The 27597-nt window shown below is 34.7% G+C and overlaps 2 protein-coding genes across 8 annotated transcripts in view; both read left to right on the top strand.

The window, feature by feature from the left end:
• SPAG16 (sperm associated antigen 16) overlaps positions 1-10731 on the top strand; it is a 1020255-nt gene extending 1009524 nt beyond the window's left edge. For all 7 annotated transcript variants that reach the window (XM_070618199.1, XM_070618198.1, XM_070618200.1 and 4 more), the window contains one exon: positions 10371-10731. In XM_070618199.1, the coding sequence (XP_070474300.1) occupies positions 10371-10546 (176 nt within the window). In that variant the 3' untranslated portion in view covers positions 10547-10731. The remainder of the gene's footprint in view (positions 1-10370) is intronic.
• Positions 10732-11020: 289 nt separating this feature from the next.
• VWC2L (von Willebrand factor C domain containing 2 like) overlaps positions 11021-27597 on the top strand; it is a 153179-nt gene continuing 136602 nt past the window's right edge. The window contains exons 1-2 of the mRNA XM_070618231.1: positions 11021-12003; positions 14365-14834. Of these exons, the coding sequence (XP_070474332.1) occupies positions 14445-14834 (390 nt within the window). The 5' untranslated portion in view covers positions 11021-12003; positions 14365-14444. The remainder of the gene's footprint in view (positions 12004-14364; positions 14835-27597) is intronic.

Here is a 27597-nt window from a genome sequence, read left to right on the forward strand (position 1 = left end):
ATAATTCACCACCTCAGGATTAACAGGAGCTGACAGTGTTTTCTTCCCCACAGACAAAACTCCACATTCAGAAAGGGGGATTCCTACAGAACGAAGTTAGTGCTGACACAAATGTCGATGAGAAAAACTCCCCAAATATTAGAACTCTGAATTTTAGTCTTAAAATGTAGTAAATTTTATAGTTTAAATAGTGAAAAATGAGAAATACTAAAGGCAGTCTTATTATTTTATAGGAATAAAAAATTAAAGTTTTAATTAAATTTTTGGTATAAAATATAAGCCTTCAAGTCCTTCCTCTACTCATGAACAATGGGGAAGAAAATATCACAATCTCTGATTTGCTCTGAACTACAACTTACCCTAGCTTATCTGATCCCCAGAACTGAACTGAAACTAGATTCCTCTAACATCAGCAAAAGCGTCTCTGAAATGTTTGCAAAGCTGCAGGTGCAGGGGTCTCTGAATAAATATTATTTCAACACTGATCAGCTGCATAGGTGAAGACCAAGTTAGGAAACAGGTCTACAAGGATTTCTTAATGAAAGCAGGTGGTTGTTGATATTCTAAATAGACTCAATAATTAGTTAGAACATTTTTAGGACTTTAGGTGCATCTCACAAGGGATGTCTATAATATTCAGAAGACAGCTCATGTAGGAAAGCACCTGTTCAAGAAGCTATTCATTCATGCTCTCCTAATAGGGGAAAATATTTTAAAAATTACATATAGTGAGCTCAATAGTTCTGTTCCTACCAAGGAAAGATTTTGCTTCTTGGATTAATTCACCTGCTAAAGTTTAGAAGTTTCTACAGTGTCAAAGAACTGCCTTCCTAAATAAGATATGGATTTCATGTGAAAGACAAAAAATAATTACTATATTTGTTTAAAATTTTATTTAGGGCAAACATAGAAATCATACACTGTGGAGCAAAATTCACTTGCTTCATAAATAATGTTCCATACCAAGTTTAAGTAATGGTAGATTTTATCTTCAACCTCTCAGTTTGTTGTATCCATTAAACAGATTATCTATTCTAAATAAAGTAAACATATCTGCTTGGCTAGAGTCTTAAGATTTTGAAGCTTTTTCTGCTCTCTCTATTGTCATTTTTATGGCATGAGTTTCTACTCAGAGAAATTTAAAATGCATTTATTTTTTAGCCTATATTTATACTTTCACACAAACTAATCTTTGTTCAAGCAGTACTACCTACAAGACAAAAGTTAAGACTGTTCAGCAAGAGTATACACGGTAAAAAATACTGGAAAAGTTTATAAATTGTTACTAGCAATTAGGCAAGTTAAATTCCTAAGTAATTTTTTTTTCTGAAATGTATTGATCAGCAATAGGGTGCAAGATAAACTAAATCAAATTTCACATCTCCTTCAATGGTGTTTTTGAAATTCTGAGTAATGACTCAGGTTGAGCCATTAATGCAAATCCTCAAAACTTAAATAGTTTCTTGATACTTTTCATTGTGAGGCATCTTTTAAAGAAACAACAGATGCCTCTCCACATGCATTCTAAAAATCAATACAATTAATCAATAATGCTCTCCACAGGTAATAAATGCTGAGAAGCATTTCTGCCTATCTATATTGATCGAGAGAATTGCTTCAAATTGGTTCTGATGTGTATAAAAATCATTTCCTTATTGATCAAAGCCTCTCTTCTCTGATATGTTATTTCATATATGGGGTACAATTGTTTTAGACTTCATTCTTGTATATTTGTGATAAATTTCCTAGATCTGTGTATGAGACTACTTTGAATAAAATGTAAAATGGGTGTTTTTGTTTCTTTAGGGGAACATATAGCTCGAAATTTAATCAAAGCATGAATAATCATGAGAAATTACTGAAGCTGTTTTAATGAGAAATGTAATGATGTATTTCATTCATCTTTTCATTATTTGTAATAAGCGTAAAAGTTTTGAGTCTCTTTTTATTTCTTACAACAGAATTCTATTGATGCAGACGCATGCATTTAATCCAGATCAATGCTATTCATCATGGTATAAATGATAGAAAACTGCATAGTTTTAGTCAACTATTGACTTATAATATTGCTGAGAAACTATATTTTTGTAACATGATCAAATATATAAGTGAATTTTGTGGCTTTTTTGCTAATATATATGTTAAGGGAATAGACATAGAGTAATAAGAAAAGTAGGTTTTCTAAACTACTTTTCTGAACAATGATAAATTTACAGTTTCGATAGATATAACATTCAATGAGTCTCATTAAATAGGAGTTAATTCATCTTTGACTCAAACAATATGTGTACCCACAGTTGCCTTGACTAATAGTGGCTGCTAACTGATGGCTCATGGGTGAGTATTATTAGATCAATTAAGGACCTTCCCAAGAAGCTCAACCTGTAACTTTTGATACATTCATTAGTGTTGTGAATGATCCCCCCAATAACAAAAAAAAAACAATCAAAGATTCCTAACACAATTTGGTACACTTTATAACCTCTACTACTTGTCTTCCTTATCTGAATGTTTTATTAAAAAATGGAATTGTTTTGGTCAGTGAATACACCACTGTGAAAAGTATTGCTAAACTAGTACCTTCTTAAAAGTTGATCACCAATTTTTACTTCATTAAAAGGTTTCATTCATCTCATGTTTTTTATTTGGAATTTCAGGGAATATGAATTGTCATATTGACAGTTGAGATCCCAATATGTCAACCTTAGATAATTTTCATTTCAATCTAGCAATTGAATTTTGTCTTTTTTTAATTCTGAAGGAACTTTTCACACAAAAGAAATTAAGTTGAAATCTTTCAACACAACAAGAACTGTTGCTCTTTTCATGAACAATCAGTGTAAGGAATTGGATGAAATATGTTCACTGTATTCAAATATTCTATGAGGGTGAGTCTGAGGGGATGTTAGTCAATGTTGAAAGCATAAGCATCAGAAGGACGATATATTCTGGTTTGTTTCCCCTAGAGCAAAAATGAAATGATAAATTTTTATAACATCTTAGTACAAAACACCTAAAACTGTAGAGATGTCTTTCTGCCCACTGGGGCACTGTTGAATACTGGGCACACTGGTTGGCCTCTTTGAGCTCTAAAAGAATAAAAGCTGCTTCCTAAGTCTCTCCCTTATTCCCAGGAAGCTAATTGTACAGTAAGATTCTCAGAGTCCATAAGTACCATTAGGGTATCCAAAGAAATGAAATTTTTGAAATATTTCTTGTACTTAAGTAGAAATTAATTTTAAAGTATTCCTAGGAGGAAGTATAGATTCAGCTGGAAACTGGAGCTACACACCCAAGAGATGTTTACTCTGACTCATGTTGCATTTTAGTAAGGGCAGCTTAATCACAGTGTGAGAGATGACATTAAGCCAATCAATAAAAATTCATCCAGAGGTATTAGGGCATGACGTAGAGGATAAGAACATGAGCTTTGGAGTCATATAGCCCTCAGATCCAGACCCCACTGCTTATAAGCTATGTGGCCTTGGAGAAGTTGCTTTTATCTCTCTAAGCTTCGTGTTCCTCCTCTGTGAAGCACGAAATGTGCTAGCATTAGAAATATAATGTGAACCATACATATAATTTTAAATTTTGGTAGCCACATTTTTTTAAATGGGTGAAATTAACTTTCAAATAATTTTAATTAATACAATATATACAAAATAGTATCATTGCAATATATAATCAATATAAAATGAATGAAATATTTTGCATTCTTTTTTTCATAAAAAGTCTTTAACAGCTGGTGAGCATTTTACAATTACAGCACATTTCGATTTGGACTAGCTGCATTTCAAGTTCTCAGTTAACAGCCACATGAGGGTCGTGACTGCTATAAAGGATGGTGCAGATATATATCTACCCCATGGGGTTGTTGTAAGGATATAATGAGATAATGTGTGTAGGGGGCTTAGAACAGTGCTTGGCAAATAATGACTATAAAATGTAGTTGCGAAAACCGTTACTGTTACCACTGAGTATTGTCTGCAACAGCCTGGGTGCTTAGCTGGGGGGAATGTAAAAATATATGACATGGCCCCTGTCCCTGAGCAATTACAAAATTAAGAAGGTAAGACAAATGCATAGTTGACTATAATTTATGGCATCTTATTACCACATGAATAGTATGAATAAAATGTAATAAATGCTCAGAAGAGGAAGATGTTCTCCACTGGATGCCAACTTGTTGATGAAAGTCACTTTGAAATGGAATTTAATAAATGGGTTGACTTTTCTTAGGAGGGTAAGGTAAGGGACCATGGAGACAGCTAAGGAAAATATTCCACCAGAGGGAATAATAGAAGCAACAATCCAAAGGTGGGGAAGTGAAAAATACATTCAAGACGTAATGGCGGATCATTTGGTGGAGAAAACAGGGTTCATGTAAGAGTGTACGTGGGTGAGTAAATGCAGATCTGTACTAGTGTGGTAGTCTTAAAAGTTATGCTGAGATACTAGAACATTATTCAGTGTCAGAAGGAAATAGTAAAAAGAGCACTGATTTGGGAGGCAAAGAATACAATTTTAACCAGGTTATACAATTGCCATGGAGATGTTTTCTTACCTTGGGCAAGTCACTTCCTCTCAGCTGCTTTATTTGTAAAATGAGATTGTTGGATCTAAAACAAAACCTGAGAATGTCAGAGTTGTAAAGGGTCTCTTTGTTTCTGCTGGGGTTTTTTTGTTGTTATTCTATTCACATTTATGGTATTTTAGAATGGGAGTGACGTAATTGAAGAAACATCTTAGGAATTAATATAGGTAGATTCAAAAGTAAAGAAATTATAATAGGGGGCCAGCACCGTGGCCAAGTGGTTGGGTTTGCATGCTCTGCTTTGGCAGCCCAGGGTTTTGCCAGTTCAGTTCACAGCTGGAAATGGGCAAATTATAGAAAAGTAGTAAAGAAGGATGGATAGAACCTGAGTTGAGGATGGAGAGGGAAGAAAGGTGAGGCATGAATGTCACTGTAGTTTGGAGTGTGGAAAATAGAGAAAATATAGTATTCAAAGTAGAAATGGAAGAACCAGGAACATAATTTAGCTGGAAATATGGGAAGGGCTGTAATATGGGTCTTTTTAGTTATCAGGTATGATTTTTAGTATGTACAATATATGCACTAGAATGTGTGTATTTAAGAATCAATGGATACATGAATGAAGAAGGACTCCTGCAAGAACATGGATGTTTTAGTTTCAGAGTTTCACAAAGTAGTAAACTCAACACTGAATAAAAGAATTAGGAGATTAACATGAGCATTAGATTTAAGAGCCTATTTACCTAGGAAATTCAGTGTCATTCATAGACAAGCCCCAAAGTGTCACACTTAACTGAATCTTAATTTATGAAAGAAACTTTAAAGCCAGTAAATGAAGTAAGACTTTTTGAATAATAAAGATTTCAATCCAGGGGTCGGTCCTGTTGCCAAGTGGTTAAGTTCGTGCGCTTCGCTTCAGCGGCCCAGGGTTTTATCGGTTCAGACCCCGGGCGGGAACACTGCATCGCTTGTCAGGCCATGCTGAGGGGGCATCCCACATAGCACAGCCAGAAGGACCTACAACTAGAATATACAACTATGTACTGCGGGGGCGGGGGGGCTTTGGGGAGAAGAAGAAGAAGAAAAGAAAAAGAAGATTGGCAACAGATGTTAGCTCAGGTGACTATCGTTAAAAAATAAAATGATTTCAATTCAAATCCCAGTTTTATCTTCTCTGACTCTCATTCTTCATCAGCTAAAAAGGGCAAATATCTACCTCATAGGGTTGTATGCAGAACATGTGAGGTAACAGGTACCATGTGGAGCTATAGATGCTCAATAAATGACAGTAAATGATGACTACTATGAACTCATTCCGGTAGATCTGAAAGACAAAGAAATGGGCTCATATCCTTTCATAAGGGTCTTTGCACTTGTATTTATATCACACCACACCTCCTGCTACAACAAGTATGTATTAAGCACTGATTATGTCAAGTTTCATGATTAGTGTGAAAAACATGGCAATAATAGGCAACATGCAGAATTCTTAATCTTAAGAAGAATTTATCTAGGTTAGGAGGCAGGTAAGTGTTGAAAAGATCAAGATTACTCTTGGCTATTCCAGCCAGGTGCATACTCTCAAAATCAAATTGAATTTGTATCTCAAATTGGTTAAAAATTATTTAGTTTGAAAAAGTGCCAATATTTTATTTGCACATTTTATTATCATGAGATTGAGTTTCCAGTTTATAGTGGTTTTTCCAAAGTGATTACATACACTCAGATAAAATTTTACTACTTGATTTCCATGGGCTAATTCATTCTGTAAACTTCTTTAAGAGATTCCGTTGCTAATGATGCTTAAATTAGTAAGTACATTCAAATATTCAAGTTTTTATACCAAATCTGATCGAGACTACTTTGCTGAAGACATTATTAGACCTATTTTTTTAAGAAAATTGCTTTTTAAAGCAAAGTATAAGGAAATCATATCATCTTCAGTAAGTTGTAAGTGTATTTAGAACTAAAATTTGAGAGAATTACTAATTTTTAAAGGTTGATTGGCTCGTTTAATAGCAGAGCAATACTTTGTGGGCAGGCAAAATTTGGTGCTTGTCTTCTAAGCCAAAAGAAGTTGGCAAATTCATCCAATAGAGTAAAATGGATAGCAACCCATGTTATCCTCATTCAAACTCCATTGGTCAATAAAAAAGACACCAGTTTAACAACAAGAAAATATTCTGAAGCCTTGGTAGATCAAAATAAGTATTGATTAAGTTTTTCAGAGATGTGTGAATGAAGAGATAGTCATAATCACTCGCTGTTGATACCGAGCTCTTTGTACCAAAGAAAAGCACTTACAAAATTATATCAATCTTCTCCCCAGACCGCTTATTTTCTTCCCATTCTGTGAAGAGTTCGGGCATCCTAATAACTTAAATGTTAGCAAAAGAAAAGAAGAAAGTCATTTTTACATAATGTTCAAATAATTATTTATATTTTATTTTAAAATACCTTTATGAATCAATTTGGCTATTTTTATTTTTAGATCAATGTTGATAAACTATACTTCTCTGTTTTTTAATCATATACTTTCAACCTATGAGTTATCTGTGGAATGTGTGTATTCATAATTTGATATAATTATTCTTCTTAAAATGCTATGCTAAATAACATTTTAATCCATTCAGGCTATTATATGTTACAAGATAATTATTTTGATTTTTTTGTTTTTATAACATTTTAATAAAATATTAAAGTAGAAGTATAATTTATCATTTATTTTTATTTCACATTTTAAAGAGGCATATTTATTTTAACATGAACATTATTAGTGCAAGTTTTACAAAAATTCTCGTGGTACTATTTAAATTTTATTTCTAACACAATTTCATCCCATTGACCAAAGTTTTTTTGTTTATTTTTTGATTTTGTGAGAAAGATTCACCCTGAGCTAACACCTATTGAAAATCCTCCTCTTTTTTTTTTTTGCTTGAGGAAGATTAGCCCTGAGCTAACATCTGTGCCAACCTTCCCCTACTTTGTACATAGTCTGCCTCCACAGCATGGCCGGTGGGTGGAGTAGGTCCACACGTGGGATCCGAACCCTCAAACCCTGGGCCACCGAAGCAGAGAACATGGAACTTTAACCACTCGGCTACCAGGCTGGCCCCTCCTTGACCAAGTTTTGATGTGGATAACTTTTCTATTCTTCCTAAATTTGTCATTAAGATTCTGACACTGGGATAACAAATGATTCACATTGTGGGTTATTTTTCATTGCCAATCACCAAGCTATTTAGAAAGATGTCCATGCGCGTGTCTGTAAATACTCTACTTTCTAGAGATGCCACCAATAATCATATTGTGGCATTTTTTTCTGGGTGATACCTCTCTCTCACACCAACTAGATACTCATGTAGCAATTGACACATCTGGTAAGTAATTTTGAAAATCTTCTAACCTAAAAGGAGTTCAGCATCTCTATTCCTAGCAAAACTAATTTTTAGATCAGATGCTATATGCCTTGTAATAATCCAATATGCTTTAAAGTTTAACATGATCCTAAATTTATACACCTTTTAGGAATTAGATATTATATGTAGTCTTGCAATCTTCTGAAAATGTGCTCAAGTAAACCTGAAAAACCTCACCACAAACTTGTTGACTCAAATCTGTTCTAGTAAAGACAAATTTTTGAAATACTTGAGGCATGGTGCTGCTGAATTATATAATCCTAACATAAAGCTCTAATATTATCATTTTCTCTATTTTATTCAACAAATTTTCAGAAATTATGAAGAACCTTCCTAAATATTTCCAATTATGAATTTTACAGATCTTACGTCAAAAAAAGATAATGGTTTAAAGTTAAAACCTTTCCATTTTCTTTATGGGCTTTGATTCTGTTTTGTTCAGTTTGGTTTCAAAAATAGAAAATAATATTTACCCCCTTCCTAGCTGTTGTATAAAGACTAGTAGAAAAGAGTTATCAGTGTGATTCTTAGGAAAGTCACAAACAGCAATTGCCTATAGAGCGAAGCTGGAAGTGAAATCTATATGTAATGCCTCTGTCAGCAAAGACTTAGAAGAGGGTTTATAATAAATATTCGCATCTGCTGCTTTGGACACTCTAATCCATCCTAAGGATCTTTGCTGTGTCAGGCTTTGTTCTAGATGAAGAAGCCCAGTAGTTATAAACGTTTGCAAATAGGCTGTATTTATCATGTTTAGCTTTACTTTTATAACTTTTCTCTGTTTTAAAGACATTCATGACAATTTGGGGTATAATTTGTGGTTAAATATTTCACTGTGACTTTTATGGTGATATCACTATAAACTTTTTATTATGAAACGGGCAAATTCTATTTTCACAACATATCACCTACTTAAAATCTGTCAAGAAGGCATCATTAATAACAGTGCTGTGCTGGATGTGAAAATGCAATGACTAAGAGCCCAGGCTCTGGATTCAAAGTGCTTATGATTAAAAGCCAGCTCTCTCTATACCTAGGGTGTCCTCCTAAGCTAGTTACTTAGCTTTTCCAAGCCTCTCTTTCTTCACCTATGTGATGGAGTTAATATTTTCTTTATCATTGGATTACTGTAAGGATTACATGGAATTATCCCCATCAGGTAGTAAATCTAGTATCTAGCATGCTGAAAGAGTTTAATGAATTTTAAATGTTATTACTGGGATGATAGTATGCTTTCTAAGTATGGTTAGATAATTCCATGGATAATACTAATCTTATACTTATTTACCCCATTTATTGAGCAAATGTAAGTATATTCTATTGCTTTTACTTACCTCCAAATTCCCTGATAGTTTGCTACTGGACATCTTTAATGAAAGTATTAGTTAGAATTGGACTGCTGATTTGCTTTTCACTTTAAGGAGACTATTCAAAAGTATATGCTATAGGGGCCGGCCTGGTGGCTCAGTGGTTAAGTGCGCACGTTCTGCTTCAGCAGCCTGTGGTTTGCAGGTTCTGATCCCAGGTGCAGACGGCACTGCTTGGCAAGCCATGCAGTGATAGGCATCCCACATATAAAGTAGAGGAAGATGGGCATGGATGTTAGCTCAGGGCCAGTCTTCCTCAGCAAAAAGAGGAGGATTGGCAGCAGATGTTAGCTCAGGGCTAATCCACCTCAAAAAAAAATACTTCAAAAAATATGTATGCTATAAAAATTATGAGAATACTCTATGCTGTATTTAGCTCTCTTATGTAACACAAATTTAGTTGAACAGAATTTTGAATTTTAAATTAGAGTAAAAAACCTAAATGAGGTATTTTCACTTCAACTCTAAAAAAATTTGTTGAGTTCATCAGTGTCACAATTTTTAAAGCATAAACGTGTATTATTATAGTTTTAATTAAAGATGTATCATAATTATAATAAACAAGTTTAAAATATAATACAAATGTTAAAATATAAATTATCCATGTGTGTATATATATATATATATATATATACATCTTTGCCATAGATAAATTTTGAAGTCTACACTTTTTAACACTTTTTCACATATAATTCACTTGAAAAGGAAAACTGTATTACTCAGTTCCTCTCAATCTCATCCTATCAAAATTGTTTATTAATCCCAAACATAAGGAGACTAGTAGGGCATTTGATGACCTTTACACATAAAGTAGGTAAAACATTAGGTTTTACCTTGTTATTTTAAAATTTTATAATCTAATCGTTGACATGTCTTAATTCAGACTGGAATTATTTCCTATATAGACAGGAGTTAATTCATATTTAATGATTGACATCTAATATAAAACAAGTTTATTGAATTACAATGGTAACAAAGTGTATATTTCATTGCTCATAGACTGTGACTGCTTGAAATAAAACTTTAACACTCTCTCTTTCTCTCTCTCAGGTCGAGTTTTAGCTCAGGCGAGTGGCAATGGAGTTATCCACTTGCTGGATCTTAAATCAGGGCAGATTCACAAATTGATGGGCCACGAGAGTGAGGCTCACACAGTCGTGTTTTCTCAGGATGGAGAGAGTCTATTTTCCGGAGGCTCCGATGGCACTGTTCGAACGTGGTCTTGACGGTCAGCATACCCACTGCAGACGGCATTCCCTTTAAGGCTTGAAATGCCTCGTATAGTCCCAAACAAGTAAATATCTGGTTAAATATGCCAGAAGGTAACATTTACAATTTGCTTTAAAACATGCGTTGGACATATATTTTAGTGCTCGTACTGTTACCAATAAAAATAATAACTTTTTGCTCATTCATTTGTGTCTGGGTCTTTTTTCTTTCTCATTTTGGTAAGAATTTAGAGACAGAGCATCTTTGCTAGGGATTTAGAAGAAACAGCTTACAATGACGCCTAATGACAGACTAGATGAATTACAGGAGATTGATTTGGATGTTAGAGAACAAACTGCAGGAGAGCTGGGCTACTTTTTTAAAAAATCAAATCCAAGCTGCAGAAAGATCCAAAGTTTAATCACGTAGCACGGGGAAAGTCTTTTTGCAACCAAGGGGTCAAATAAAATCAGGGAACATACATTTTCACTGATTCTTCGACAATGATCATGCTTTATCTATTAATAATCAGAGACTGCAGATGGCTTAAACCTCAATGCAAGGCTCTTCCGGAACTTTCATTATCTGCAGCCCATCCAAGAATGCATTAGGTACAATTACAATGTTTTTTATTTTTTTAATTGTAATTTCAATGCTAAGAAGTATCTCGGACGTAAAACGCCTTTCCCCCTAATGCACGCAGCCTCTGTATAAAGCGCAACTGCTTAAGAGAATACTCTAGCCTGTTCCAAAGAAGCAGCTCAGGGTTTCGACCGAACTGGGCTCAGAAGCCAGCTGTTGGCGCTGTCCGTGGTGCTGAGGAATTCCCGGCTGCCAGCAGAATGAGCTCCAAATCAGCAGTCTGCGAACTGCTCTCAGCGATGCAGAAACCCAGCTAAAGTTGCTCCTTTCCTTCACGTCCACAGTTAGTATTTTCTGGTGTGTGAGAGGGGATTCAAGCAACACATTGTGGATGATGCTGATGGTATTGCTGGCGGAGCGGGGTTTAAGCTACAGCATGCTGTTGCTGTTTGTGATCCTCAGAGCCTAGCCAAATCACCTCTACTGCCGTAGCAAATACTGTGTAAGTGAACTCATGTGTGGAGGAGGCGTAATCAGCCGGGAAATTTCATAGAAGGATCTGGGAAAATGCTAAAAATAAGTTCAACATGATTCTGCTACTGGGATCTGGATTTCTACAGAACCAGCATTGCTGCTTGCTTTGAATTCTGAAGACGGGTCCAAAGCATATTTCTTATGTGTGTCTGCTGTGTTTCTCTCTGGAAGGGCGGGAGACTGCTTCTTGACTGTGTTTTGAAATGGGAGGTAGAAAGAATGGATTGTCTTTAATTCAAGCCTGAAAATGTATTCTTTGGATAGTTAAAGAGGAACTGTTTCCTTAAAACATACCTGATCTTTTAGTTCATATTGGTCTATGACCCCCACCACCACCGTTAACCTCCAGAGTGATTAGGTAAGTGTATCTTATGACATGAGTTATATTTGTTTTCTCAAAGAAATAGATGCAGTCATTTTAAATCATATGTACCAATATGGGGAGGGGGAACTTTAGCTGGGAAGTGATTCTCAGTTTAGCAATGTTTGCTTACTTATTAAAAACCTTCAGATAAACATTTTATTTTATTTCATTTCTCTAATGTTTCTTCTCTTAAATAAATACTGTCTTAAACTGCACTAGAGCAGCTCAACATGAAGAGGTATTTTTTTTAATTGCCTAAGAACTTTGTTGTATTAACAAGAAAACCTTGTTTTCTCCATGCACATTTTAAAAGGTATTTCATATAATAAAAGCATGTTTAATGTTTATATAAAGTGGATATTACACTCTTATTTTTACCTTTAAGTTAACGATTACCATAACCTGACTCATTAATGCCTACCTGTAGCTTGCAAAGAGATCATTTTGTGTCTGTGTCCTTTTGAAGCAGAATGACATATGTATTCTATATGGCTTATCCTGCATGTATTGACAGATACGACTGGAATACTATAAGGAAGCACCATAGCTCCTTTTTCTTCCAAGATAAACTTTCTAAATATGTGAGAGATGTACAAATTCGTGCCTTAATTAGTAAAATTTTTTATGCTTTTTCAGAAGCTTCTGTTTGTGGCCTCTCTAGTAATTTAAGAGAAAAAAATGCTTTGCCAAAGGAAGCTTCTGGCTTCTCAGGCAGAATTATAGGTTTGCATTTTTTAATTCTATCATGACTCATTATTTTTGACATATTTTAAAGGAAACCCATCTCCTTTATCATTATGTACCCAAAAGGAATTCTAATATCACAGAGCAGTTTTCTCTTGAAGGAGGGCATGAATATACTACCTTCCATTTTACTCTTACTGGATTTGCATATCTAACTTAAAATGCAAATACAATATAATAGTTCATGAAGTTTCCTAATGGCATCTTTATCTTTTTAAAGATTATCATGTGTATGTGTTAGACTGAAAAGAAACAGTTTATCATTGCTTTTACTATAATCTGAAAATAAACCAATGAATAATATTTATAAATGATCTGAAGATGTCCTATAAGCAATATTATGGATAAAGGCATAAAGCCAATAGCACTTAAATAGGTAAATTAACTATTTGACAACACTTTTCCTTATCTATTACTCCATAAAGTCACACAGTTTCCCCAGAGCCTTTGTATGAGTTAGTCACTCTAAACATTTAAACAAGAGCCCACTACCAACACTCCACACCAAGCACTAATACCAAGTGAAGTTTATGAGTCAATGCCATCAGATTAATAGACATATTTTCTATGATTGGCAACACCTCATTACTATTTTAAGAAACTTCAATAAATGATTTTACACAGGTATTTTTTGTGCAAATTGGCTAAATGCAAATATCTTTGGTATGGCACAAAAGAGTTAACTTTTCAAGACTGTGTGAATGGTATTTATTTTATGTTGAAGCAATTAATTCAAATAGTATTACATGAGTACTAGATTCAAGTTGCTGTAAAAAACAAAAAAAGTTCACAGATACTTCTTTCCTGCCCACTAGGAGCTTACTTCCTGAGTAAAATAAAGGTGAGGACAATAGTGCAAATAAACTTATTTTTAATAAATCCTTTGCAATACATGATCTCTTGTATTTATTACTTAAAATTTTTCTTTCTCTTATTCACTGTGGAATAGTGTTTATAAATAGTTTTTATAAATAGTGCTATTTTTTTTCTTAGCTGTGTTTCAAAATTCAGATTCATGTTCACTGAAACAAGTAACCCATATTGAGACTATTGTTATTCACCAATTATGGGCATAAAGATCCTTTATACTAGCTCCATCCCAATTATAATTTACATTCAATTGTTGATTTCTTCTCTTTCTTTTAGAAGTAGAATTTTTTGCTCACTAATCTCTTGCGTTTTTATACAGATGATTGTAATATATATACATTCCATCACTGACTGGTCCAGCTTAAAGAATAATAGGGAATATGAATTCAAATGTTCTTGAGTTATTTGTAAGTAACTACTTGTAAAATCACCTTTTGAGGCCCAGTAAAACTAGTTCTTACAAGTTAGACAAAGCCAGACCTTTGAAATTTAGAAGAGAAAATCAAGCTGAAGGATCCTAGGTGAAATAATCCAGAAAGGATAAATTTTAAAGCATATATTACCAAGGATAAACTCTCCAAACTGCATTATAAAGTGTAGATAGTTGCATGAACTTAGTCTATTTGAGGTCTTAGTATCTTCCAAATAGACTCCAAATAAGCAAGTTAAGAACGTGAGCTTAAGTGAATCTATATTCTCTTTGTATATACAAACTTATTCTTTTTAAATATTTATTTTCAGCCTACCCCTTTTGTATTCCCATGGAAGGAGCTGAGTGTATTTACTATTAGGAGCACATCCAGAAGCCTTTGAGGAGGGGGATGGCTCTTCATATTCATGAAGCTTGCATACTTCTGTTGGTCATCCCTGGACTGGTTACCTCTGCTGCCATCAGTCATGAAGACTACCCTGCTGATGAAGGTGACCAGATCTCCAGTAATGACAATCTGATTTTTGATGACTATCGAGGGAAAGGGTGTGTGGATGACAGCGGCTTTGTATACAAGTTGGGAGAACGATTTTTCCCAGGACATTCCAATTGTCCATGTGTCTGTGCTCTGGATGGACCTGTTTGCGACCAGCCAGAATGTCCTAAAATTCACCCAAAGTGTACTAAAGTGGAACACAATGGATGCTGTCCTGAGTGCAAAGAAGTGAAAAACTTTTGTGAATATCATGGGAAGAATTACAAAATCTTGGAGGAATTCAAGGTATGAGTTACCCTTTGTATTTATTGAATAGTAACTTTTCACACCACATATTTAGAAAATTAATGTTAGAAAAATTAAATGTTAGAAAAACAGACTTTTAAATTTCCCTTTAATTTACAACAATATGATTCCAGTTAGCATAAGTACCACTGTGGTCAACAAATATACAATTGGTTTTTTGATCAATATCTGTAGGGTTTCATGATAACAATTACTTTAGAAGTATTTAGGGCATGCTTAAAATCTTTTAGTTTTTGCCCTTAAACATTTCTTCTGTGTTATTACAAAATACGTTTTCTGAGGGAGACAATTTTGTTTGAGGCTATGCGTCTATTAAGTTACTGTTTAAATTTTGAGATTTTTTTTGGTGGCTTATTAGCCTGTATTTAGAGTCATTTAACTATAGTCTAAAATCACCTTTTTAGGCTGTAGAAATGGAAGTGTAAGTTCTACAGAGACATACTTCTGAGTTGTGGTCTTTATATTAAGAATATGCATTGGACCTACTTGTTGTAAAGCACGGTCCCCATTCTCTCCTTTGCTGGTTAGCCTTTTTTACCTACAAGACCCAAGAGAGTATTTAGAGTCATTTAACTATAGTCTAAAATCACCTTTTTAGCTGTAGAAATGGAAATGTAAGTTCTACAGAGACATACTTCTGAGTTGTGGTCTTTATATTAAGAATATGCATTGGACTACTTGTTGTAAAACATGGTCCCCATTCTCTCCTTTGCTGGTTAGCCTTTTTTACTTACAAGACCCAAGAGAGAACTGAATTTTTATCATAGTCCATTGTAAAAGGTAGCAAAAAAAAGACTGTAATTTTTTCAGCCTCTATGGTATTTCTTAGTCTTTCTCTTATGCTTGTGTCATATTTTCAAGTAACTTGGAGTTCATTTTTATCTCTTCTTGGAGTCTCTTTTCTCCAATGGCTAGTTTTAATTAGGGTTTCCTACAAGCCAGATCTGAACCCTGAGGGTATAAATTAATATGTCAAAATGTCCTCCTTAAATGTAATGGCAGTTTGTTCCTTGGAGTATCTGTCATACTGATGACTTGATATAAAAGGTTTTCATTTCATCTAAGTTCTGTGATAAGGTGCTCAGAACCTTATAGGCAAAAGGAGATACAGCTAGTTTTCAGTGTGACTGTTTATGTTTGAGAGAAGAATGTTTGGTTATTAGCACTGACCCGACTTCCTTGGCCACAAGAGTCACATGGTGGATGAAGTCAATATGTGGAAAAAAAGATTTTAACTGATAACGACCAGAGTATTCTGTGATTAGCATTTCATTGCATTCAGCCAATACCACGTTCTGGGTTCAAACCAGTTCTAATTTACCCAAAATTACCCAGTCATTTTAACTAGGTTTCTTAGCACATGAGAGAAATTTTAGTGACAATTATCACATTCAACTTTCTTATACCGTCATGCACCGCATAACAACGTTTTGGTCAACGATGGACAGCATATACAATGGTAATCCTATATGATTAGGGTCATATAGCCTAGGTGTGTAGTAGGCTATACCATCTAGGTTTGTGGAAGTACACTCTATGACGTTCACACAGTGACGAAATCACCTAACAATGCATTTCTCTGAACGTATCCCTGTTGTTGAGCAATTCATGGCTGGCTGTATGTAAATATTATTCTAGACTTTTCTCTTTTATGTATTATAATACCTTCTTGCACAATATTGAGAAGAGACTTTGAGAGTCTAGTAAAATTATCATTATTGACATCAAATAACAGTCAAAAGTATAGTACACTTATTAATGACTTTATGGTCTCTAAAATATTGGATACATTTTGACATTAGCTATTTTTACTTTTAGGATAATGAAAGTAAATGCAAATACTCAACACATGATTTAATTCCAGTCATGGTTTTAGAATCATGTCAATCTCCTCTAACATGCATATTTATCTAGGGTAGAATGCAAAAAGGCATTGTAGGATAGCCTAGCCCAAGCAAAAAAGTACATCAAATAAAATTTTTGAGTTTTATATAATTTGGTAATCAATATTTAATAAAGAAGAACAGATATTGACTGATTATTTGAACTTAGTCAACTCACCACTAAAAATGCTATAGTTTTTCCCTCTATTAGATTTTATGACAAAAGTAATACCTATCTTACCATGTCAAACAATAGAGAATATATAAAAATTAATAATTCCTTCATTCAACTATATATCCCTGCTATAGTCAATATATAACTCATTGATGTTTAACTTTTCCACCTTACTCTTTAAGCCATGAGATTTTTAAATGTGATTTATAAAAAAAGAAAACAGATGCAAGTTTTTCACAAAGATTTAGAGTTATAAAAGCTTTAGAGATTATGAAGGGCAAATTTGTAAGAGTGAGGAACTGAGACCAAGAAAGTTAGCTACTTGTCCAAAATTGTCATTGTTTAATCTATTTCTGAATACTACCATTCAAACAATAAAGTTTGCATAACCTCTCAAAGAACTTTGGCTTTAAAGTCAGAGAGACCTGGAGTCAAATCCCAAATTCATCACTTGGATGTAAGACTTTGGAAAGAGTCAAACTTTTTTGAGCCATAGTGGCATTGGCTATAAAATAGCCATCAAAATAATGACTTCTCTTGAGAAGAGATGTTGGAAAACTTTAATGAGATAACTTATGCAAAGTTAGCAGCCTTGTGATGACTGGTACACAATAGATACTGAATAAATGGTTGTTTCCCTTCTCCTAAACTCTAAGGTCCAAGGATTTACTCTAAGTTCTAAAATCCTTTGTCTACACTTACGTTTTATAATGGAAGCTCATCTTCAAAAGTCATTCAATTAAAAGAATTCCAATTACTTTTTTAAATGTTCTAATTATCTATGTGAACTAAATACACTTATGCAAATATCAGCCATGATCTGTCATCTTGATTCTCTTCCAATTCAGCTTACAAGAGACAAGTAACTAACTTCTAAAGATGTATGGATCATTCACATAATGATCTTGGCATGTTATTAAAGAGGTTGCATTATGAGATATTTTTACATATAATATATTCATCCAACAAACATTTATTGGGCTGTTTAGTATACAAAATACTGTAGATGTACTTACATTGGAAAGTAAGATATCTAGAAAGCAAATTCTCTACTCACAAGGAAAACATGAACAGTGTGAAGAGATAAGGGGGCAGGGAAAGCTGCCTCAAGTAAAGTATGTGATTGTGAGCTTAGCACCAAGAGATTATGGTGTCAAGCTTATCAACATGGTGTGAGGTTTGGTCAAACAAACTTTCTTTTTCTTCAAATGGTCAAAGTTGAACCTGTTCTTAAAGAAATAATTAAAATTGATCTGGAGAGATTAAAATTCCAAAGAGGAAACTGCTTTAGCAAAATCAGAGATTGGGATAAATAAAATCTGCAAAGAGAAGAGGAAAGTGGTAATAACAAGAAGTTGGGTCTTGCTAAAATGCTATTATAGTAAGAGGGGGATTAATTTGTATATGTGTTTTGGACAGTGGAGAGAGGAACTTGAATTCTGGGCCAAAAAATTTAGATTCAGTCTAAAAAATAACAGAGTAAAATTCATGTTGTTATGCATAGAGATGACCTAGTTAAATATGTTTTTTCAAACAAGATTGCCTTACAGCCAAGTATAGAATTGAATATAGGTGAAGAGAAATGAACGGCTGAGGAGGTGGGCTATTGAAGAAAACAAAGAATGAGATGATCAGCATTCATAAGGGCAAAAACATTCAGGACAGTCTTTAAGATAAAAAATCTAAATTCCCTAGTATAGTCTAGATTCCACTCATCAAACTCACCAAGTTATCTCAAACTCTCAGAGACTTCTCTTCCCTGTGTGCTTGCACATGCTATCCCACAGTTTTTCACCATTGCACACCTGCATAACTCCTACTAGACTGACTACTTGAAACCTCCATTTAAATCTCATCTCAACTGGAAAGCCCTCTCTGACTGTCCTACTACTGTATCCTGGGCTGGGTCTCGCTCCTCTCCAGTATGTTCCCACAGCATGCTATGCACACCATTATAACAAGAACAGTAATCATAGCCAGACACTGTTGAGACCTTTATGTGTATTATAATACATTTCATTTCCTAATAATGAGGGTTATACTTGTATTAGAAAACTGAAGCATCAAAGTGCAAGTAGCTTGCCCAGCATCACACAGCTCTAAGGTGGAAGAACCAGGATTCAAACCTGGGCAGCCTGGCTGCAGAATCTAAGCTCTCCACCACCTCTAATGCTTCTTTGCACTGCAAAATATATAGTCAAACAACCTGTGTCTCCCACTAGACAGTGAGCCTTTTGAGGCTAGAGCCAGGGCTTTCCTTTTTCTCCTCTGTTCCAAACCCCAAGCACCATGTGAACAATGAAATAGGCATTTAGTATATTTTTGGTGAATGACACGTGGGTCAGATTATAACTGAATGCATAGAATAAAGAAATTAGAGTTCCTCCAAAATGCCTTAGTTTCTTTCTGCTTATGTGTTGATCTCTTCATTTTAATTAGTTAAAGAAGCACTCGGGTAGCTCAGGCAGAGTGCTCCCTGGGCCCCTAAAGAAGACATACATTGTTCATGAAGCACCTGTTTCCAACTTGCCTACTTTCTACTCCTTCTTCTTACCCCTCCTCACTATGTCTCGCCTTGGAATCCGCCTCATCCCAGGGTTGTAATGACTACCCAGTGTTTTATTTGTGTTGTCTCATTCTATACAGTCGCAAAACATATGTCCCTACTTCAATCTTTTCTGATCATCAAATTCAAATGTAAATTGATCCATATGTGTCACCTGATGGGAAGAATATTGTTATTCATAAAGGTTGGCTTTTTTTTCAACATTTGCTGATGCAAGCTTTGAAAATGGATTTCTCTCTACTCTTTTTGAAAACTCTAAATTTTCCAGTGTTTTGGTAATATTGCATTAAGATAAAGGTCACTGTATAGCAGGTTCTCTCATCTTTCTTTTATGTTTATCCAGGCAAAATGACACTGAAAACTACTTTTCAAGAAATAAAGACCATAAATAATAAACTTCAATAACATTTCCTTAAAAACTTGATTGGAAATGTGTGCTCTATCAGCTTTGGCTCGTGGCTCAATTATCTCATGCTGAGTTTCCCAAAAGGAAAATCATTTCTTATTTTGCTCAGTATTTTTATAACTCTCCCTCAGCTAGAATTAGCTTTTTTGGATTTTTTTTTAATATATATTTTAAAACTTGTACTGATTTAGTTTTAGGTCAGACCCTGAAGGTTATACTGCATGCAGCTGAAAGAGATCTTCTTATTTCAGCTTTTGCATAGCCTGTCTTATTTTAAAGTGACTTTCTGCAGTCAACACCCAGTGTCCCTAATTCAGGATTTGGATTTGCCCAAAATCTGCCTTTTGCTGCAGGCACAGACCTTTGTGCCTTTCCCACTATGGGCCAAAGACCGTTGATCAGTTTCTGAGTTTTATTTTTAACAAGTTCAGCACGACTGTTTTCTCATACTGCACAATTTGTATATATGTTGTTGCTTTTTAAAAAAATTTGTTTTCCTACGGTGGTAAGCTGCCTAGTTTTTGCCCTCAATTTTATATTTAATATTTAAATCAACAAAAAAAGCAAGAGAACAGAAAATTAATCACATGAAGTATTTTGCCAAATCATCACATCCGTAAAAAATGTCAATGCCAGTTAAGGTTTCGAACTGACTTGCTCTTCAATGGGCACATTCACAGGAAGGAAGATTTTCCAGCTTTCTCATTAATCTGTGCCCCCACCATTAATGTCCAATATTGTAACATTAAATTTATAAAGGTGTTTGAGAAGAAAGAACTGTTGAACTTAGTCTGGGAGATTTGAGTGATTTTGTTTGTTTGTTTGTTTTAATATGGAGAAAGAATGGAAGGCAACATGTTCCAGCAGCTGATGACCAAATATATGAAAGAACAGGAAAAAATGGAGGCTGTAAAGAAATCTCCACTGAGGAGACTAACAGTTAACATCTTGCAGAATACAATTCACTGCACCCCACCCACCACCTACCGTTGCCCACTTTCCGTGAAAGGCACACAGACTAAGATATTTGCACTAGGCAAAGGGGCACAGAATGAATCTCTCCAGAGTTATGAAGGTTTTATTTATTTTTAATAACAGAGAAATGGGAGGATTTTGAGAATATGGGTGGGATTTTTAAATATGTTTTTCCAAGAAGGACAAGTTCTTAACAAATTATTAATGGAGTCACAAGGAGCATTTGTAAGATTCTATCCAAAGAAACTCCTAGAAAAATCATAATTTCATACAACAAAGACAACTGAGGATCTTTGTTGAGAGGTTGAGAAGACTAATTCCACAATGGTTGACTTGGTAAAATACAGTTTCTGTTTTGCGGAGCATGTTGTGGTTTTTAATATTAAAATCATCTTTGAGTAAATTCAGGAATGGCTTCTATTTTCAAGTTGTTACAAAATAACAGAGATAAGTAATCTTAATCAGTAATAACTGTTGCTCCTCTGAGGCTCAGCCCCAGCATGCAGAACAAACACGCTCACAGTAGATAATCTCAGTGGAGAATTCCCATCTTTGTAAATACCTCAGACACCTCTACTTAAATTGTATATTCCCTGACCAGTTTCAGAGATTAGAAGTCAATTTTGTTAAAACTTAAATTAATAAAGTTCTTCACGCTCTTTTTCATTTTTTATTCTGCTCACTTGGCATTTTTTAATTATACAAAACTACACTAAATCTAAGAAATAGATCAGATTTTTAAAATAATTTATTTTTCCAAAAGCTCCAGTGGTAATTGGGGATGATCCTCTTCATTTAACACTTTTTAAAATGAAGGAGTAGAATTTTAAAAATTAACGGCTTCCAAGTTAACCTCTGAAGGGGTGAGATAGTCCGTTTCCAGTCAGTCTCTTGCTTTAAATTTTAAAAGAATTGATGGTTCAGCCAACCCTTTGGTTAGTTGTGTGGAAGAATAGCTTTTCATGCTCACCCACTGATATTTATTGCTGTCCTTCATATTGCAAGATGCTATTGTTAATGGCGATAACTCTGTGATAAGTATGACTACAGAAGTTTGTGACTGGCCTTCTGTGCCCTGTGCACATGGGCGATGGGTGTTTGATTTGCAGCCACATCTGAGATTTGTGGAGCTTGTCACTGTTAGTGACTCCCTCAGACGTGAGGTCAGCCATCAGCTGTTTCCAGACGTTGCTGCCCATTCCTAACTGACTCTCCAGTAGTGTGAGAAGATGAAACAGAAAAGAGAGTGATGTGGTAGTCTCCCTTCCAAACTTGAATCCCAGTTGTACAAGGTTTTGGATATGTTAGAAATTTGCCTATTTTCAATTGTGGTTTTACTCACCAAAGTACATAATTGGTCAATGGTGTGATATTAACAAGTATAATTTTTTTTATTTCCTATATCTTATAACTCAGGTCTACATATTTTATGCAAATTTTGTAGATTATATAATATATATAATCTAAACTGAAGTTGCTCCACACATACACTGGGGGGTGTGTGTGTGTGTGTGTGTGTGTGAAATTTGAGGGGGCAGGAATGTTCTTACTTTAAGATTAGGTAAATCCTTTGTTTCTACTACTCCCTATTTGCCCTGACCATATTTTATTTTTGTTTTGTTTTGTGTTCCTACAGCTTGATGTACACATCAGGCAGTGTGTTTTATGAAGGACAGCACAAGAAAAATCTACTGGTTTATTTTTTAGTTGTACTTTGCCAAGCTTTCAGAGAAGAGTTTGAAACAAATAACTGAGTCAATTTGAAGTAATCAGTGGGTTTGCTTATCCAGGCGACTTTTCTCAAACAATAGCTATTATTAATGGGGGACTGGCTTATTTTAGAGTCTGTACTTTGGACTTTTATCATCATTACTGATTAGCATCAGTAATTTCAGTCTGACACACCTCCATTGTTGATCCCCTTGCTTCTAGCCTGCTGTATAGCACTTCACAATAAAGCCATCTTTGCAAAGATTTAATGACACCATGAAAAGTGAATCAAGTACTAACGTGACAAGGAAAAGAATTCATCCCCTGAAAGTTTTCAGATGATATTATTTCACGGTTGTCTAAAGTTGCCTGAAGTGGATAAAAGTCTACTCAACACAACTCTTAATTTTCTCCCAATTCTGTTATGTGACCATGAATAAAACTCAATTTTAATTGTTCTATCTATATTATGGATACCATAATGTCCTCATATATGTCTTATAAAGAATCAATAGTATTGGGAATTTAAAAATTATAGTATTACACGTCAATTTATAGCTAACAATTCTACCTGCTCAAAACTGGTTTTTTTTTAAATTATTGCTTGGTTAGGATTTTGAAATCATTTTGTTTTAATATTGGCTTTTGACTACCGTTGTTACTTCTAGGCATGGGACTAGATTTTTAGCATCTGAGTTTACATAAATTCTCCCATTTATAAAAGGCAAGCATTATGGTTTGTTTTTTATAGTCTAGGTCCTTCCTACTTTTAAGAGCTGTCTATAGAATTTTAGATCTGGAAAATAACTTTGAAATTATTTTGTCTAACTCCCTTATTTTACAGATGATAAAAAAAAGGCCGATAGAAACTTACTGGAAACACCACCATGACATAGCTCATTATCTGCAAAGGCAACATTGATACATTGCTTTTCTATGGTCTTTTTTCTACATTTTACTACTTTCAGGTTTAACAGGAAAATGCTGCTCATTTGTATCTTCCTTTCCAATAAATATGTTGGATGCAAAGATTTATTTCAACCAATTGTCTATAGAAATGTGATATCAGCACCTATCACCATGACAACCCAGAGTTGTAAGTAGACAAGAACAATAAAATATTGGCATATCTAAAATCAGTCTTTGACACAGAGTACAGTTTGCAAAGGGAACCTAAGTTTGCAAAGGCTCTGATAAAAAGGGGGTCCTTTGTCTAAAAATAAAAAATTCTGTAATTAAACCATCTAAGCCCAAATAAAATAAAAATACATTAGATTACACATCCTATTTAATTCCACAGAGACCACTTTTTATTAGGAAGCAACAAGGAACTAAATTAGCTGTTCCTGCCATATATTTGATGATTTTAGAACTGAGGACCTGTGTTCTTGATTTCTTCACTCTGCAAACTCTGACCTCTCATATATGTCAGGAATAGAGTGTGAAAATGGATGAGGTGTAGAAAAATCTCCAGTACCATGGCATTGGAACAAAGAAATATTCCTAAACTGGCATAGGATCAGTATTATCTAAGGAAGGAATCTTGCAAAAATCCAAATTCCTTGACCTCTCCCTCTTTAATTCCAATTGAAACTATTTAAATTTATATTTTTCTAAAGTTTCCCAGATTATTCTAATGATGGGCTGGATTTGGGAATCGCTGCCATTATACAGCCTTTGCCAGACTCTTTTCTAGGGAGACTAGCGGCCTGTGGGATCCTTAGGAAGGATTTCCGATTTTTTTATCATGGTCAAGTAAAGTTGAGAAACGATGCATTCTTTAACGTCTCTTGGAAATGTGCAGTGCACATTAGTATACCGACAATGCTTGAGCATTTTTAAGAGGTTTGTTTGAGGTCACTGTGTACAGTTGGACAGCTAAGAGCTCAGCAGTAGAGTGAAAATTGGAGTTTAGAGTGGCTCTAACACCCATCAGCCCCTGACCTAGGCACACACGACTTTCCCTCTGGATGTCTTGGTGTGCTCATCTCTACCATAGAGATAATAGTAAAATCTACTTGGCACACAATGAGGGATTCGTAAAAGCTATCTGACATTTTTACTACTATTACCACTAAAATGTATTTAATCCAGTATTTCACAGATTTATGTGACAGTAGGACACTTCTTTTCTCAGAACATCTATTAACATCTTAAAGTTCATAAGAGTTCAAGGAAACATTTAAGAGATACTTTGCTAATGATTCAAGATAATCCTTTCTTCCTTTATTTGACTCTTATGGGCAGTTAATGATAAAAGTCTATATGTTTCAGCTTGTCTTTGATTGTCTGGTTCTTTTTAAATTTCCCCAAATTGCAATTAATGCAATTATTTATGGTAATTTATTAATTCGTGCTACATAAACCAATTCGGAAATGACTTTTTAAAAATAATAATGATGATGATGCCAGTTACATCAAAAATCTAAGACAGAGGTCAACACATTATATTTCAGTAGCCAAATCCAGCTCAGCACCTGTTTTTGTAAGAAGCGTTTTATTGGAAAACAATGATGCTTCCTCATTTGCGTGTTGTCTGTGGTGGCTTTTAGGCTGCAATGCAGAGCTGGATAGTTGCTCCAGAGACCATATGACTCACATGGGTCAAAAATATTTCCTATCTGGCCCTCTATAGAAAAAGTTTTCCAAATTCTAATCTAAGATCAAATTATTCTTCTTCCCTTTCCGCTTCCCTTAAACTATGTGACAGTACCATCACATCTTTCTGACCTGCTTTCCTGAAAGTTATAAACACTTTCGGTACTGATAGACACACGTGCAACTCCACCTGTAGGTGGCTCGGGGATCTCTTTTCACACGTGTAAATTGACAAAGGCATCTAGATTTGCCTAATTTAAATGTGTTATAGATACTTAGCAGCGGTCCTATTAAGTCATATCTCTTTGCACACTTGTCTCCAAGGAATCCAGCTTTGCTCTTCGCATTGATGTATAATAATTTAATAACTTTCCACTTAGAATTTTCAGATGAAACACATAATGAAAGGTGGTGAAAATTTCCATTGTTTTGATATCCCAGGTACTCTCCTTTGGTAGTGTGACAAGTCAAGTAGATATTTTTAGTTTAATGTGATATAATAGATATATTTCCTGTCATATCAGTAAGTGAAAATATGTATACTGTCTGCTTACTTAGGTATTCAGTTCGTTAGTCCATCTTTCCAAGTCGGCTTACATCATCCATAGTTTGATGTCATTATATGTCCTAAATATCACTTATGTGGAGAAGTGGTAGGTATTTTCTGGATGTAACAAAACACATAAGACATGAATCTGCCCCTCAAGGTGCTCCTAGTCTATCAAAAGGAATGATGCAGGTACCACCAACAGCAGGTGGCCTGTGATGACTGCTCCAGGAACTCATTTGAACAAATGAGTAATTCAGTCTGAAGGGCTGAGAAAAATATGCTAAGGGTGGAGATTTCAGTGCATTGAAAGCATTTGAGTCAAAATTGGAAAATTGGCAAAAGCAAATGCAAAGGACGTTCAGAGAAAAGAGAGTTAACCCAAGTGGCCAAAGCATAGGGTATAGAGGAGACAAAAAGTGAGAGAGAAGAGTGAGAAAGAAGTGCGGGGCTGGCTCACAATGTGAATGCCAGGCTAAGGAGCTTGGGGCAAAGCCTGGACGGAAGAGAGAGCCACCGAAGGGCCTGGACCAGGGAAGTGACACACCAGATCTGTGCCTCAGACAAAACAAGTAATAGTCGACAATTTTATGAAATATTTTGCACCTGTGTTCCCTCACTGAATTATTTAGTTCTGAGACATTTTTCTTCTCATTTTATAAATGAGAAGGAGGGGCTTCTTACTCCAATTCTAGTGCTCTCTCCGTTACCCCTGACCAGCTTCCATGAGTTCACAACAGACATTACGCAAGACATGTGGCAGAGACGGCTTATTTTTCATTTGAGTGTGTACATGTGCTATATTCTTGAAGAAGTGTTCAATTATTACTCTGAAATATTTCATGTCAAGTCCCACATCTTTCTGATAGAACTGTAGTACACAGCTAACATGAGGACAGCTCTTTCCCTGCTCCACGTTTTACAGGGCTTAACTTGTTTCACTTAAAAAACTCCCGTAGCCAAAAAGAAGTTTACATCTAAACCACATTCCTATCTATTAAAAAAATAAAACCAACCACATTCTGGATACAGTGAGGATTGACTAGGGATATTTTTTGCAAATTTAGTATTTTGGTTTTTTAAAACCTTCTACATCAGGGAAATACAAATTAAAAGAAAATAACAACAACAAGAAAGCAAGGGCCTTGATAACAATTTTTGCAGTCTTAGAATATCATAGTCCTTGTAAAAACTTACAGTGTTTACCAAATCAGGTCATATTTCTGTGTAGTGAGAGAACAGTCACAGCGCTCTGTAACTCTACTTATTTTCACTGCAGTTCCTTTAATTTCCCTCTCCTAAATATGACAGGGAAAAAATTAAAATTCTTCAGTCTAACTGTCTAACTTTAATTTTTCCCCAACATTAAAAATAAAATCCTGCTAAAATAGCAAACCTTTGACAGCTGAGATTTAGAAAGCTTCATTAGGAAGAAAAAGGACAATCACAGAGAATTTTCCTTTTGTTAATGAGGCTCTAGGACATTCACATTGAAACTAGAAGACACTTAAATCAGGACTGACTCCAAAAAATGTGAGCTCAAGTTACCCTGTTAAAAATCTGTTTTTGGCAAGAATCTGATTAAAGATTGAAGTTCCATCTCTGTAAATAAGAATCTAATTAACTATCTAAAAATGCTGTCCAATGTCATTCTCGGTCTCATTCTCGGTCTAACCACAATCTGAGTGCAAACATTGCTACATTTTGGAGATGCAATACAGATGGCTTTCAAAACTCTAAGAAATATATTCTTTACAAATTCAATATTTCAAATAATTCATAATGGAAATGAATATGCTATAATTTAATAAAAATAATTTATGATCAATATACTTCCTTCAGAAATACACAGCCATTGAAAATGGACAAAGGGAAATAAAAG

The sequence above is a fragment of the Equus przewalskii genome, chromosome 5 (assembly GCF_037783145.1).
Source record: "Equus przewalskii isolate Varuska chromosome 5, EquPr2, whole genome shotgun sequence".
NCBI lineage: Eukaryota > Metazoa > Chordata > Mammalia > Perissodactyla > Equidae > Equus > Equus przewalskii.